Source organism: Tupaia chinensis, unplaced genomic scaffold (assembly GCF_000334495.1).
Source record: "Tupaia chinensis unplaced genomic scaffold, TupChi_1.0 Scaffold000430_1, whole genome shotgun sequence".
In the NCBI taxonomy this organism is placed as follows: Eukaryota; Metazoa; Chordata; class Mammalia; order Scandentia; family Tupaiidae; genus Tupaia; species Tupaia belangeri.
In genome coordinates this window covers 2,525,687-2,541,364 of record NW_006159935.1, presented here as the reverse complement: position 1 = coordinate 2,541,364, position 15,678 = coordinate 2,525,687, and the positions used below count along the sequence as shown (strand labels likewise).

At 48.0% G+C, this 15,678-nt stretch overlaps 1 protein-coding gene across 1 annotated transcript in view; it reads right to left on the bottom strand.

Annotated features, from left to right (window-relative positions):
• Positions 1-3,260: 3,260 nt before the first annotated feature.
• The window catches only part of NCEH1 (neutral cholesterol ester hydrolase 1), a 63,374-nt gene continuing 50,956 nt past the window's right edge, over positions 3,261-15,678 (bottom strand). Inside the window, exons 4-5 of the mRNA XM_006155050.3 lie at positions 8,709-8,880; positions 3,261-6,633 (exon numbers count right to left, since the gene is read on the bottom strand). Of these exons, the coding sequence (XP_006155112.1) occupies positions 6,016-6,633; positions 8,709-8,880 (790 nt within the window). The 3' untranslated portion in view covers positions 3,261-6,015. The remainder of the gene's footprint in view (positions 6,634-8,708; positions 8,881-15,678) is intronic.

Here is a 15,678-nt window from a genome sequence, read left to right as displayed (position 1 = left end):
CGCTTCAACCGATAGAACGCGGCGAAAGTGATGTGGGGACCTTTCACACCTGGACTAGAGGAGCTACAAAGCTTTCTGCTTGCGCACTCAGACTGCTCCAGCTTGGAATCCAGATGCCATGTTTTTAGAAGTCCAGCTCAGGAAAAGCCATGCAGAGGAGAAACCAAGCAATCAGCCGGCAGCTCCCACACTGCCAGCCGCAGGGTGAGCCAGCGGGGATGTTCAAGCCCAACAGGACTCTCTGACGTGGTCCTGTCTCATGACTCTCGCGACTCTGAGAATCCTGTCTCGTGACTCCTCAGTCAATGCTGCATTGAGCAGGCGCTCCAGCAAGCTAAGTTCTGTCGGCGCCATAAGAAGTGACTGTTGCCTTGAATCATGAGTTTCAGAATTTGTTCCTCAGCAGAACGTAACAAAACGACATTGCGGCATGCATTTTAAACTCTCTTGGTGTATGTCAAGTGTGTGAGTGTGTGTGTGTGTGTACAAACATACACTTTTTAAAAATGAACCTTTCATGAAATAGAATTTTGTGATGTTCACGTATCTGTCAACTTTTTAAACTAAAGACAACTCCGTGTTAGAGGAAAGGAAAATGGACGTAAGGGCAGAGGGAGGCTCTCCTGCGCAGGACTCAGTCGACGGTTTATTAGCGCTCAGAGGAGGGCTTAAGGAGATGGAGTGTTAGAGACACCGGAGAAAGAGAGATCGCTCAGCACATCCTGGAGTGAGACATGAATCAGATTAAGGACACAAACTGAAGTGCTTCATTCCGGGAGAGGGATGGGAATGAAGACTCAGAGATGACACCTTGCTCAGTTAAATAAGAATTTTTTATTTCTGAGTATCTTGATAACCAGATGAAAAAAACTACAGAATTTGATTCTCTGTTTTAAAATAACACAAGCCGGGTCAGACTATGGCCTAGTCATGAAGGTGACTGGACCTCACACGGCTGATCACACAGAGTCCTGGACCTGCTAGCTTACAAATCACACTGAGTGAATGTGCACGAGTGTCCAACATCCTGGAGGGGGAGCGAGAGAGGGAAGGGAAGGGATTTCAGCATGGCTACACCCCATAGGGGGTGCGTTCCCACTGCCCTTTCTGTCTTTGCCCAGTTAACGTTTCTCAATTTTTTTTTTGAGAGGTTTTTGCTGTAGGGCGCGTGCGCTTGCCAGACAGACAGAGAGAGACACAGAGACAGAAAGCGAGAAATCACCCCCGGGGGGGATGGTCACACCGCAATCCCTTCTCCTCCATTCTCCTCTCGGGATCTTGGGCACGCACGCACATGCGCCCGGCGTGAGTTTTAAGCCACCGGGTCCGGGATGCGAACCGCGGTCGACTACGTGGGAGTCCAGCGACATAGCCATTACACCAACTGCTGGTTCCCCGTTTCTCAATTTTTTAAAATTTTCCTTTAGGGCACGTGCAATCCAGGGAGAACAAGAGAAAGAAAGTGCTAACGCAGCCCCAGGGAGGATGGCACACCCCAATCCCTTCTCCGTCCTCCTCTCAGGACTTTGGACATGTACACACATTCTTTGCATGTTTTTCAAACTGCCGGGTCCAGGACTCAAACTGCTTAACCATGTGGGGTCCAGTCACCTTAACCACCATGCCCTGGCTGCCCCCCCAAATTTCTCAAACTCTCAAGTTGACTTCTGAGGGACAGTTGTAGAATGTGAATGGAGATTAATTTGTAATGATTTATTCAACATAGCAAAAATATCAATATCTACTAAAAAAATTCAGAACAAAGTTGAGTTGTGAGAGAAAAAAAAAAGAAATCCCCATTCCTTCAAAAACTCCTTTTGTTGTAAAATGTGCTAGTCAACAGCAGAGCTAGCTTTTCAGTTACTTTTACCAAAAGGGCTTAAATTACTTTTAATTTGTTTGACTTGGGGATGTTTAGTTTTTAGTCTAAAAGTAACTATTCACATTTGATATAAACTCAGTTCTAGAAGAAATAAAAAACACATACTTCAATTCTTTTTTAACTAGAATCGTTCTTCATAAGGACGTATTCAAGAATGTTTTGAAAGTCCACTGTGTGTTCTGTTCTCGGCGCAAAGGAAATAGGAATGAACCAGGCAGATAAGTCTCCGCTCCCATGAAGGTTACTCGAGGGCGGGGAAACAGAAAACAGCCACGTGATTAAATCAGCAAGATTTCAGACAGAGTGAGATAGAAACAGCAGTAAACCTAGCAATGGGGGGGTGGGCCGGGGGGGATGCATCCGGAAAGAGGAGTGGGGATGGGGGCTGGTGCGGAGTGGGGATGGAGTTTATATTTAAATGCTGCGCTGCAAAACAGAATTGTAGGAGCTATTATGGATCCTTCCAGCACAATTTGCCCATACATCAAAGGTCTGATTGAAGATGAAGGTAACTATAATCTAAAAGGAAAACCTAATTACACACTTGTATGTGAGAATTCACAACCAATACAAATAATGCATTCTAGGGGGGAAAAGTTATTGTTTTGTTTTTGAGAAAGAGATTTATTTCGATAGGGTGTGTGCGCTCGCCAGAGAGACAGAGAGAAAGCGAGAAATCACACCTCAGGGGGTGGCCACGCTGCAATCCCTTCTCCTCCATTCTCCTTCTGGGACTTTTGGGCAAGCATGCACATGAACCTGGTGGGGGTTTCAAGCTTCCAGGTCTGGGACTTGAACCCCGGTTGGCCATGTGGAAATTTGAATGCCTTAACCACTACACCACCTGCTGGCCCCATGGAAAAAACGTTTTATAAAATCCTATGAGAGTGATAGAAACCGAGCCCCACAGACTCAAGTGTGGAACGATTAGATCTGCTTGTGCTGACAATTAATTTCAGCCCGTGCTGGTAGCAATATCGATACTCACTTGGCTGAAATGGTTCAAGCCCGCACTCATCTGTAGCATGATCACCCTCTCCTACTATGTGGACTAATGGGCCCCACATAGTTCCAGGGCCTTCCTGGCTTTTCCGAACACAGCCAGGCTGAAGCAGCGTTCCCACAGGCAGGGCAGCACGCTGCACCAGAAATGAAATGCCATCCACACTCCGAGGTCAGTGCCCCTGTGGGTGACACGCATTCTCGGGGGCAGAGGATTGCAGACTCCTGGCTCGGGATCTGCAATTCAGAGAAACAGGGAGCACTGCTTCCACCAGACAGCAGGAGAGGAGACGGGGGAAGTCAAAGAGGCACGTTTCCAGATGGCCTGCTTCCGCCGGACAGCAGGAGAGGAGATGGGGGAAGTCAAAGAGGCACGTTTCCAGATGGAGCCATTTTATTTCCCCACGTGACTCAAAGCAGATTCAGCCGTGTGCTTTCCCGTCTCCACACTGGATTTTCATTTTACAAAATACATCTGCTACTAAAATCCTTCATAAAATCTGCCTCCCCCTTTGCAGTGGGAAAGAAGCAGAGCCAAAGGCGAAAAGGTCATGCATAAAATATTTATCCGCGAAGATAATTATACAATCGTCTGGAATTCTTCACGCGTGGGTGATAACATGTTCAGAGTAGTTTACACTTCACTGTATTTTGCAGCACTTCAAGGTTTGTTCTTCATATATTAATAGTCATACTTCACAGACAATATTACAAAAAGGTTATTGACTTTTTCACAAAACAGGAAAACAAAGCCATAATACTAAAAAGAGTCAATCCGAGGAGCATAAACATTTTTGTCAGAACCCAAACTAAAAGAACAATGAAACTCAAGTAACTTATCAAAAATAGTGGTTACCCCTTTTGTTCTATACTCCCTTTTCGTCTGGGAGAGCCCTTTAAAGATCTAGAATCATCTGTTGTCTGTACAGTAATTGCTATAAGATTTGGCTCACAATTCTGGGGGGGGGGAGTCATTTTCAGAAGCTGTGCGTGTTTTATATTTACTTTTTCTTAGAGGTAGTTGACCTCAAAAAAAGGCCCAAATATTGTTTCCCTCAAACGGTGTTAAAAAGAATAATATTACATGAGGAACGTACTTATCAAAGAAGAACTGACGTTCCAGTCTTTTAGGAAAAAATATTCTTTAGTGATGCATATATGTGTGCCTACAGAATTACGAGATACCCGAAAACCCTCAATGGAAGAAGAGGCCACTATGACTTGCCCGTCTGGCAAAGTAGTTGGAACTGACAGTTGCGAGAGATCTCGGGATTACGTCTTTTCGCCTCTCATCTCAGGAAAGGGAGGAGAGGCCCGGAGAGGACAAGGGACCTGCCTAAGTGCGTCAGCGAGTTGTCTGCATGAGTGACTTTATCCACACACAGGCACACACTTGCATTTACTTCTGTACATAAAATGCTACTGGCCTACCCAATAAATAAAAGTATGCACATTTTCATTCGTTCCTTCAGCCCTGGAAGTAAGACATACCCATCCTTCAAAGAAATAAAAAGGTTCTGCTTCCTTCCCATGGACACAGTGTATCGTTACTCCCTGGTGTGGCAGCTCGCTGCAGTCCCTAAAGGGAGCATGGGTTGGGGCAGAAGGAAGAGTATCTGGAGGAGGGGCAGAGGTCCTCCAACCAGAACTGGAGCTTCTTGCCAAAGGCTTTCCCACTGGCAGTGCAGACGGTTCACCAAGCTCGGCTTGAGCTGCTGGACATCCGCATGCACCTGGCTGGAAGGAGAAACGAGGGGTGGGGACACAGGTACCGACAGACCCCCACTCAGGACGATGCCAGTCCTCCTCCACCGTGGGGAGTGGAGGTGAGCACCGTGTCCTGCCTGAGCTACTGGACGAGTGAGCTGGACGGCTTCCCAGGTGCACTCACGGCTCCTAAGTATCTGAGCTCATATATGCATAGAAACATCAAAGTCGTCAGGCCTAATGTGAAATAGTATTAATAGCTATTTTATATCTTCCCATAAAATTACATGTGGCTATAACTCTAAGATCATTGTTTAAACCCTATGATAGTAGTTTTTTTTAAAAATACCATTATTTTAAATATTACAGATGTCTTTCCCCAAAATCCTAAGTCTAATTACATATATTAACATTAAATAACTTTTAAAAATAAACCATACATTATACCAAAATAGTCCCATTTTAAAGCCATAAGTGAAAAAGTTGAGTTTTCAACAATAGACAAAATCTTCTAAAGGTATTCTTCATCAGTTTAAACTAATAAATGTATTTTCTGACTATGCCAAACATATACACACTGCCAATTTATGTCAGAAGTGTTTCTATGAACAATTGGTTGTTTTATTTCTCTGCTTTTCCTAGTGCTGAAGAGGAAATTATATTCTACATCTAAATAAATTTGCATCCAAATGATCTCCCCAATGAGACAACACAACCAAAACAACAGAAACTTAACAATGTATGAATATCCAGTGCATGCAACCTCCTATTTTCTAATAATAGTGTAGAAAGTAACTTTCAAGTATCATTATAATCCAACTGGACTTAAAGATAATTCTCTCTCAAAATTAACCCTCTAAAGCAAGAACATTCTTTGAGAAATGAGTCCTTGCTAGAAAGCTTTTGCCGAAATTCCCATAGGAAACGAAATCATCCATCCGCGGAGAACAGAGGGCACTTGGTCCCCAGCACTGAGCTGAAAGTGAACACGTTTATCACCGCTCTGAACCCAAGGTAAACTCCCACGTGTCGAAGAAGAGCCCACATTTTCTTAAATTATTGAAGATCGTTGTATCAGCCACAGCTGGCAGGATTTCTTCTGAAAAGACTATCTTGATAAAGGCAGGACCCAAAGCTATTTCCAGTTCCTAGTTCTGCTTTCTGTAGCTGTGGGTATCGGTTGTACTTGATTAAAAATAACAGAGAGACTGGCCCCTTTGGGGACCAAACTCGAATGTTTTTGCACTTAAGTCAGTCAAATTCATTTTTAAAATTAGATCCTGAAGTCTGCAGGGAGAAGAGATTCCATAACTTACGAGTAACAGAGTGCGAGGGGTAGGATTCATCGATCACAAAGTGCATACGTTTCCAAAGCAGGTGCACGAAATCTAGAAGGGCTTGAGCCTTCTGGAAGTTTCCCTTCTTTACAGGTTTTGATCCAACCACTTGATGTAACTATTCCTAGTCCGGATTCCCACCGAGAAGTTGGTGGGCCAACTGGTGAAAATCATGCAGCCGTGGAAGCCATCGTCAAAGTGGTCCAGGGTCACGTCCACGCCGACACTCTCCAAACGCTTGGCGTACATGATGCCGTCGTCGCGCAGGACGTCGTGCTCGCACGTCAGGATGTAAGTCTTGGGCAGGTGCTGCAGCACTTCCGGGTCCGCGATGAGCGGCGCAGCGCGGGCGTCCAGCAACTGCGGCAGCTCCCGGATGATCCTCGCGTCGCCCGTGGCCTGCACCACCGGCTCGTAGTTCTTTGTGATGGAGGCCGGCAGGAGGGATGTCCAGTTCAGACGGGCCCGGAGTGCGGCAGCCTCTGCCACGTCCAGAGAAGTGTGGTTGTTAACGATCATCGCCTGCACGAAGTCGTAGTTGCCTTTGAAATAGTCCACCCAGTACTTTACCATGACATAGCGGGGCAGGATTGGGGTGTTGACGTTTTGCTGGTAGGAGGGTGTGTTAAAATCCAAGGCTTGAAGAACCGGGTAAATTAAAGCTTGCAGCTTGAGCTTATTTTTCAGGGTGGCGTCTTGACTGAACTGTAGAACAAGATGGAGATACACTGTTTATTTTGCATGGCTCCTTCTAGAAACCACGCTTTGTAATGGTAGCTTGCCAGGTACTTCGAGTCAGTCAAAGGTTGACTGTCGAAAGTCAAGGGGCTACGTTTAATCAGGCGTGTGTTACGGATATAGTGAGGCAGAAGAGTAATTCCCCGTCCCTCCCACCACCGTCCTCCCAAGCTGCTAGATACACTAAGAAAGGCGGGAGGCCTGCCCCCTGCTGTGCACCACCTTCTAGGGTATGCGATCCCTCAGGTCTGTGCCCCGTCAGCACTTGCTTGTGACTGTCTTTGGCACCAAGCACATCTTACTGGGTATTCTGGAGGAATAACATGTGAACTTATTATTATTTTTCTCTACGAGTCCCCCAAAGGCAACGAGAAAAAAAATGAGTCTTACTCTTTCAGAAGAGTGGCGTAGGAGAAGCTAAAAGGGCAGAGGATGGGACTCCAGGGTTTCAGCGGGACCTCAGGGGACCGAGGGGCCTCCTCTGAGGAGCATGTAGTCTCCATGCTCGCTGAGAGACCAAGAATTCAAACAGCGCGGTCAGTGCATGCCACCTCTCCCTCACGGGCCATGCCGCAGAGTGAAGCTTTCGCGGCACTGGGAATCAAGCCCGTCTCGACAGATCTCAGTTCCCCGCGCCTCCTGCGGTGTGTCTATCTGCTCCGTTATACAATGAGGGCCTAAAATTGTATATTTGTCACAATACCCAAAAGGGGGCTCGCTAGGTCACCCTGCCTCTTAAGCAACCAAACGATCTTCTAGGGAACTTTAGCCAGACGACTTTGCTTTCCACCTGACCTTTAGAACCCACCTCCTGGTAACCGTAAAAGCAGGCGGTAATAATCCATACATAGCATTCATATATCATATTAGTGCATGCCAAAAAATTGAATACAGCTCATCCCACTAAGTCCCCGGATAGTCTTTCCACCCGCTGACCCTATCTTCATCTCGCCAGGGTCAGCGAGGGTGAGGCCTGGACTCGATCCCACTTCTGTCTTCCTTCAGGCCCATGATGCGCTCCTCAGTGTACCAGGGCCTCCTTCTGACCATATCTGGCGGATGGATAATAAAGTGGCCAGTTCCATGTGAACAATCAAGTTCTTTATTGTTAATTATTATTGATTAACCAAGGGAGAAATAACTGAGGCACGTCACACATCAAATGGCAGGTGCTATGTGAGGAAACCAAAGGAAACTGGGAGGTGAGGAGGCAGCGTGCACTTTCCAAGTTATTCATCCTTAAAAGGGCAAAGGAGACTCCGTGCTCATCTCTGGGCTCAGACAGCTACCAGGAGATCCGGGTGCTGGCAGGGCCAGGCACGGTTTTCCAAGAATTTAACCAGGCAAAGCTCAGATTAACTTGTAATATAACATTTTAAATGATGGAACAATTTAAACTGCTTCCTTTCATATTAAAAAAAATCACTTGGCAAACACTTTTTAATTTTTTCTTGTTGTTTTTTCTGTAAGGTGCATGTACTTGCTGGACACAGAGACAGACGGAAAGGAAGAGAAATCCCCCCCCGGGGGCTATGGCCATGCCACAATCCCTTCGCCTCCATTCTCCTCTTGGAATTTTGGGCATGCACACACACACATGCACAGCCACTGGGTCCGGAGCTCGAACCACACAGTTGGTCATGTAGGGTCCAGCCTCCCTTCATGCCATCTGCTGGCCCAACACTTATGGATTTTAAATTTAGCTCAAAGTACTATAGAAACAATTTAAGAACTGGAATTCAAGCAAAAATACCCCATTTTGCAAGTCGACCATGGACATGGGCAAGGGATACGTTATTTCCCTGCATAGGCCTGAGGAAGAAGGGAGCCCTCTGAAATGTCAGCTCTTCTCTGACTCACAGCCTTTCCAAGCACTCAGACGTGACACCCTGCAACAACCTGCGTTCCCACCTCACGGAGGCCCCTGAATAACTTGTGGTCTAGCGGCCAGCACGCCCGATGCCTTCGCCGCAGCCACGGAGAGCGCATGGTCTCCGGGAGAACCCCACCCCTCCTACCGCGGCCCCTCGAGGGGCAGTTACCTGTTGCCCCAGGGCAGCAGCCAGATTCCCACCAGCGCTGTCACCAGATATGCCGATCCTGCTCGGGTCTACCGTGTACTTCCTCAGGACTTCGGGCTGCAGGAAATACTTTGTGGCACGTGCCACGTCATGAATTTGCTCAGGAAAATAAACCTTTGGAACTAGCCTATACCTGTGAAGATAAAAGTTGTGTCCGTGTAAGGACTGCACCGAGTTGTCATAGACCGTTTAATGTGTAAAAGGAAATTTGTTTTTGCTGGGCGCGCGCACTTGCTGGAGAGAGACAGAGGGAAAGCGAGGAATCACCCAAGTGGAGACGGCCGTGCCCACCCTTTCTCCTGTACACTCCTCTCGGCAGTTTGGGTACGTGTGCACATGCGCCCAGCGTGCTTTCTGAGCTGCCAAGCTTGGGACTCGAACCATCGTTGGCCATATAGGAGGTCAGTGCCTTAACCAGCATGCCACCTGTCGGCCTCTTTTTTTTTCTTTTTTTTTTTCAATTTGCATCAAGGCACGTGTACTCATCAGAGAGGGAAAGTGCAAAGCACCCTGCAAGAAAGATGGCCACACCACGAACCCGTCTCCTCCATTCTTCGTTCAGTATTGTGGGCATGTGTGCACACACGCCCAGTGTGTTTTTCAAGTCTTCAGGTCCGGGACTTGAACTACCTAGTTGGCTATGTGTGTTCCAGTCACCTTAGCCACCATGCCTCTGGCTGGCTGGGGACATTGGATCTTTTAGAGCCAGAAATAAATCATTAAAATTAGTATAAAAATAAACCATTTTATCAATCAAATACCTTTAAAAGTTGTATTTCGCATTAGCAATAGTCCAATTATCTTTTATTTCTTTACTATTAGCTACCAAACTAAACCAGACAAAACACACACACCACTCCCAACTCAAAAACAGAACCTCAGGGTAAGAGACAATCAGATATGGTCTCATTTCACGACTTCATATGTTACCCTTCATGATTTAAGGAAAACTAAGCCTGCCAGTCCTTCCAGTGCAGGCCCCAGGGACACTTCCTGAAGCCCCTCTGCCACCCTCCTCAGCAAGAGCAGGCCTTCGGGCCACACCCCTAGGAGTGTTTCGATTCCCGTAAGAGTCCCCAGGCACCTCGTCTGTCAGATGCCCGTCCGCAGGACCTCCCACGTTCACGCTGACAGGACCGGTGCTCTCCTCGCTCATGAATTCCCACTCCTTTCTAAGACTGCAACTAGAGGGTCTGGACTCCAGGCAGCCTTCCGTGACTATAACCCCACTGACCCAGGGGCTGAGTTGGCTACTGTTCCTCGGTATTTCTGTATTTCCCTGCTCCTACTGCCTCATATAAAACTCTTTCGTTAGCTATTTCCTCTGAAGACTGTGTTCTTGGGTGTCAGGAACTGGATTGTATTCATCACTGTTTCCATACCTACCAACGTGCTGGACCCACAAACGTCCATCCAATAAACCTTTTTAAAGTAGCAGCAAACCTTCATTTCGCAGCAGAAGAAATCAAGATGCAGAAAAGTTAAAATAAGTCTGTCACCTCCCCAGACAAGGCAAGATCGAAACAACCGACCTAATTAAAATCCAGTGACAGCGAATTAACACTCAGGTCCTTTGATTTCCATTTTAGAATGAACACATTTATTTTCAAAACGTCAATTTTTTCTAAGCTGTCCTACATAAGGCCATTTATTTTCCCACCTACAATCCAGCGAGCTAATTAGACATCGCGACAGTCAGTAAAAATACAATCGATAGAACAAATTAGTAAAATATCTTGGTAAGCAGTGAATATAAATATGGTCATTCAGGAATTACTCATTTAATTTTTTTTTAATTACCAGAGGGCATGCACACTTGCCAGAGAGGCAAAGACAAGGGGAGGGAGGAAGTACCTCCCAATGGAGTGTGGTCACACCGCAATCCTCCTCTCCCATTTCTCCATCCAATGCGGTTTAAGGAACACACACATACCCAGCATGCCGGGGCTGGGATGTGAACCATTGTCGGCCATGTAGGCTCTGACCCCCTTAATGATTCCTGACCCAGGAATTATGACATTTTAAAGCTAAATGTGAGAAGAAATTCTCTTAATATACATCCATATACCAGATAAAATCACATTTCTGATTCTTTTCCCAATCGTGAACAAACTGTTTTTTCCCCAGTTGCTTTTTACTGTCTTGAAGCCGCTGCTGTAGAACTTCATCCAGTCTGAGCCAAGGGAGCGGGGTTACACAATTTGTCCACTAGGTGGTGTCCTCTCACTTGATTCTACTTACCCAAGTTTTGTAGAGCTCAGTTTGTTTTTCTTTTTAACAATTCATTAATTTTTTTTAAGGTTTTTGCCATAGGATGTGTGTGCTCACGAGAGAGAGACAGAGACATTTAAGAAGGAAAGTAAGAAACCATTCCCGGGGTAATGGCCAAGCCTCAATCCCTTCTCCATACACCTCCTGGGATTCTGGGCACGCACGTACACGCAACTGTTGTGACTGTAAAGCCGTCGGGTCTGGGCCTTGAACTGCAGTCAGCCATGTGGGAGTCCAGTGCTTTAACCACTATGCAACCTTTTGGCCCCTGCAGGTCTCAGTTTTTTAACTTCAGTATTACCAGGTTGAATTTTTTACTTAAACAGAAACAAATGCATGCATTTAGAGACTACTGAAAGAAAGTCATTAAAATAAAGACTAGTTTATAGTCTTTATTTTAGCAATAGTCCCGTATCAGGATAAACTGATTCTTGGTGCCCCAGAAGGTCAGAACATACCCCTGTTAGTCTACGTGCATGAATTAAGTGGGACTTTCAGATGCTATTTCAGAGACAGTCTCAGTGGCTTAAGGTCGAGGGAAATCGGAAATCTAAAGTGACGAGATGCTGCTCAATTGTCAACTAATATCTGGCTCAGATAACGGCAAACGTGCTGAAAACGCGAAAAGCAGATTACAAGGGAAGAATCTTCCCAGAACGCTTGAAGACCCGTATCCTAACCCTCCCCTTCCTCTTGTTCAAGCTTAAACACTGTCCAGTTGGACTCGGTGGGAGACACTAGTTCAGACTGGAGGGCATGCTGAAGCTGGGTCTTAGGCCACCTGTGCGAGGGCGACCTTAAAGAAGCTTGAGGTTTCCCTGAGAAGTGTAACAAAATTGTGTAATATCGTCACAGACGCATAAAACCAAGGGCAGCCATGGGTGGTACAGCCCCCGGCAGCAGAGACCACGCATCTTCCAGCTGCTGGTGTTAAACGCTATGTCCAGGGCCATCTGGTGGCTGGGCCCCACATGGCCGGCTGCATGGTTTGAGTCCTGGCCCCAGTGGCTTGGAAACACATGCAGATGCAGGCCCAAAATCCCGAGGAGAGAATGGAGGGGAGATGATGGCGTGGCCACTCCCCGAGGGCTGGCTTTCCTTCCTTCTCTCTCTCCCCAGCAAGCGCACACAACCCTACAGCAAACAAAAAGCTGTGACCAAAGTATCGAAGGAAGGTTCTGACGCTTTTGGAATGTTATTTCAAAATCAGAGATCTTGAATGAAAGCACCTGATACACAAATACTATTAGGAGGTTTAAGCATCTCTAATTTGAAAATCTGAAACCTGAAATGCTCCAAAATCTGAAACTTTTGGAACACTGACATGGACACCACAAATGGAAAATTCCACACCTGACCTCAGGTGAGGGGTCACAGGCCAGATGCTGCAACACAAAGCTGTCGTATAAGACACCTTCGGGCTCTGTGTAAAGGGTACTTACGGAAACATAGATGAATTCTGTGTTTTGGTGAGGATCCCATTGCCAAACAGCTCATGTATACGTACACATTCCAAAGATTTAAAAAAATGCACACTCCGAAACACCTGCTTTCAAGCATGTTAGATGAAGAATACCCAAATTGTATGTATTGATAATGTAAATATTCCACACACACACACACACACACACACACACACACACACACAATGATCTCTATTTGCCCCTGGAGAGAGAGAGGACTGCAGTGCCCCCTGATGGTCCATCCGCATCAGTGCACCGACCTCCCACTAGAACAAAACTCGGCATGCTGTTTAATCCACTGAAGAAATGTGTACACTCTACGAGGATTCTCACAGTCCTCGCGGGTGCCAGGGCGAGGCCCCTCACCCAGTGATCTGCACACGAGTTTCACTCAAATTCCGGTGCAAACGTGCGGTTTCAGGACGGCCAGGGTCAGGGAGCTCGCGACACTTGCCGGCGACAGCCACTAGGTGGCAGAGCTGCGTGTGCGTGCCCAAGGACGGCGAAGCCCGCGCCCCGCCCAGCGTGCACGTCACTCTTCAAAGCCGCAGCCCTTTGCCCATGGCCGCGGCACAGCAGCGCAGTCTTCAACCGGTGGCTTCGGAACGTCGCGGAACGTGTCCTGTGATTACACGGCTCTGTGACAGTCCCAGGACACGCCGCCCACAGTGCCCCACACCGTGCATTTCTAATGAGACTGCTCTTCCTTTCAAACACAACTGTCCACTTTATTTCATGCCTTTTACATGTAAGCTACATGTCAGACAGCACTACCTGTGCGGGGGAAAGTAATAAAACACAGGACATTAAAGCAAAGAGAGATTGTCCTGAACACGCCTGCCCTCTGGTTCCTCTCCAAGGACCCCCCACTGCCTGCACCCTACCTTCAGCCGGGGGTTCTCACCTCTGTACGCTCCCCACACACACACAGACAATCTTGGCAGCTCTTCCAAACACAGCGGTGGAGCCCCTCTACAGAATATCCCAGCTCGGTCCAATCGGTCTAGGCCAGGGCCCAGCATCTACACTGAAGGAAATCCCCCGAGTGGTTCTAACCTCCAGCCAGGGTTCAGACGTACCCTGAAGGCCATCCAGCCATGGCGCTGCGGGGCAGGACTCTGTAGCCACTACCGGAGTCACGTGGACCCTGGCGTGGCCCAGCTCAGCCCGGACAGCCTGGCACGGCCATGAACCCGGCTGGGAGCCTGGCCGCAGGAACTGTGGCACAGCAAGTCCCGACAGAGGGAACCACTCTCTGTCTCTCTCATTAAAGAAATGGTAGAAATACATGGAAGGGAGAGACAGAAACTGAAAGGAAAAGAAAGAAGGGAGAGGGGCACCGAAGAAAAGGCAGGGAGGGAAGGAGGGAGAAAGGAAAGGGCAAGCAGGGATGTGAGTCAGGTCCCAGGCTCGCTGTCCCCTGGGCCATCCCCCTCCTCATCTGTCCTCATCCAATGTTCCCGTCCTAAGTCTCATTTCAAACGCCACTTCCTCCAGGACGCCGGCGTCTGCAGCAAGATCTCCTTCCTCGGAGCCCCCAGTCTCTCTGCCCACATAACTTACTCTAGAGCCTCAGCATCTCTAGGCCAGAGACGGGAAGTCAGTCAGGTACCAAGGGGTACAGTGCCCCCCCCGAATCTCAGCCCCCAGCGTTTACTTCATTACTTTCTCGTTGGGGTGACCAAGGAGGTGCAGCGACGCTTGCGAAGATGCAGCTGCTCCTTAGTTCCAGGCAGGGCCTGCCCACAGCGGACGGAGGGGACCATCGCTGCTCCATGCACATGGCGCCAGGCCCTGCGGGACGTCAGCTCCTGGAGGCCATGCTACACCCTTCCGTGTGGGAGGGCACGGGGCTCTTGTGCCTGCCAGCTGGGTGAAAGGCGCGTGTGCTTCTGGAATGAGATCTCCCACCGTTACATTGCGCAGGGGAGAGGAAAGCCTCACTCGCTGCAGCCCTCCCCTCCCCACCGTCTCCCAGGAGAGGTTCCCGAGATTCCTCTCCCGACTATGCCTCCACTCACTGCCCCAACTTGGAGAGCCACGTCTGTAATTGGGGACACCCAGGACAAGCCACTAATTAAATCCATATCGCGTCCTCTGTCTGAAGGGGACAAGTTCAGAGGAAGAATCTATGTTAGTCCTCTAATGAAGCTTTCTTTCAACTAAAACAATCATAAAACGGCAGTAGACTAAAGGACAGTGACGGATCGTTTCATACCTAAAACATGGTCTGCACATAGAGGCTGAGGAGACCTTTTTATTTTTTAGAGTGTTTTGTTTTTGTTTTTGTGTTTTGCTATAGGGTACATGTGCTTGCTAGAGAGACAGCGAGAGATCAGCCCCCAGGGGGAAACGGAAATGGCCACACCACAAACCTCCATGGATCTTGAGTGCACACGCGCGCACACACACACACACATTGTGAGTTTTAAGCCACCGGGTCCAGGACTTGAACCGTGGTCCACTATGTGGGAGTCCAGTGATGTAAACATTATGCCACCTGCTGGTCCCAGGACTTTCTTGTTCTACTCTTAAAGCTGGCTCTCGGAGATAGCTTTGACCACCACTCGCTCACCAGCGGAAAGAGAAGATTAGCACAGGTTGGGCTGATTGGACATGAATGATGATAGAACAGCAGAGGTCAGGGCGCGTCACCAAAACCCTAGGAGTAAACTGAGCCAAGAATCGGGATCAATTTGAACCGTGTGAGGCCCTTGTAAGCTCCTCATAGCCTGGGACTTCAGGGGACTTATCAGTGGAAACAGCAGTGAGGTCCCTGGGCTCCTGTGTTTATCAGAACTGCCTCCGCCCACGCAAAGGCAAACCTCCGCTGCCTTTATCACCAGGGACACAGAGCCAGCGCCTCCCCCGGGAGTCCCCCGAGCTCAGGCAGGCTTGTGCCACCTCCTTCTAGCCTTCTCGGTAGGTGGTTTAGAAGCTGACACTGGCCCCTGAAGGTTCAGGTGCCGGTGGGTCTGTGCTTTTGTAGCTGCAATGTAGGCTTTCTGCAAAGATCCGGTTTCTCCCCAGACATTCTAGAAGGCCGATCAGAAGACGGGCCAGTGGATTTATATCACGTTAATCGAAAACAGAGCCAAGAAGACATTAGTTAGGCACATCTAAAAGGAGTGATACGTTAGCTCATGATAGCAGAGAAAACAACCTACTTTATAAAAGCAGCTACGATATTTACTTTC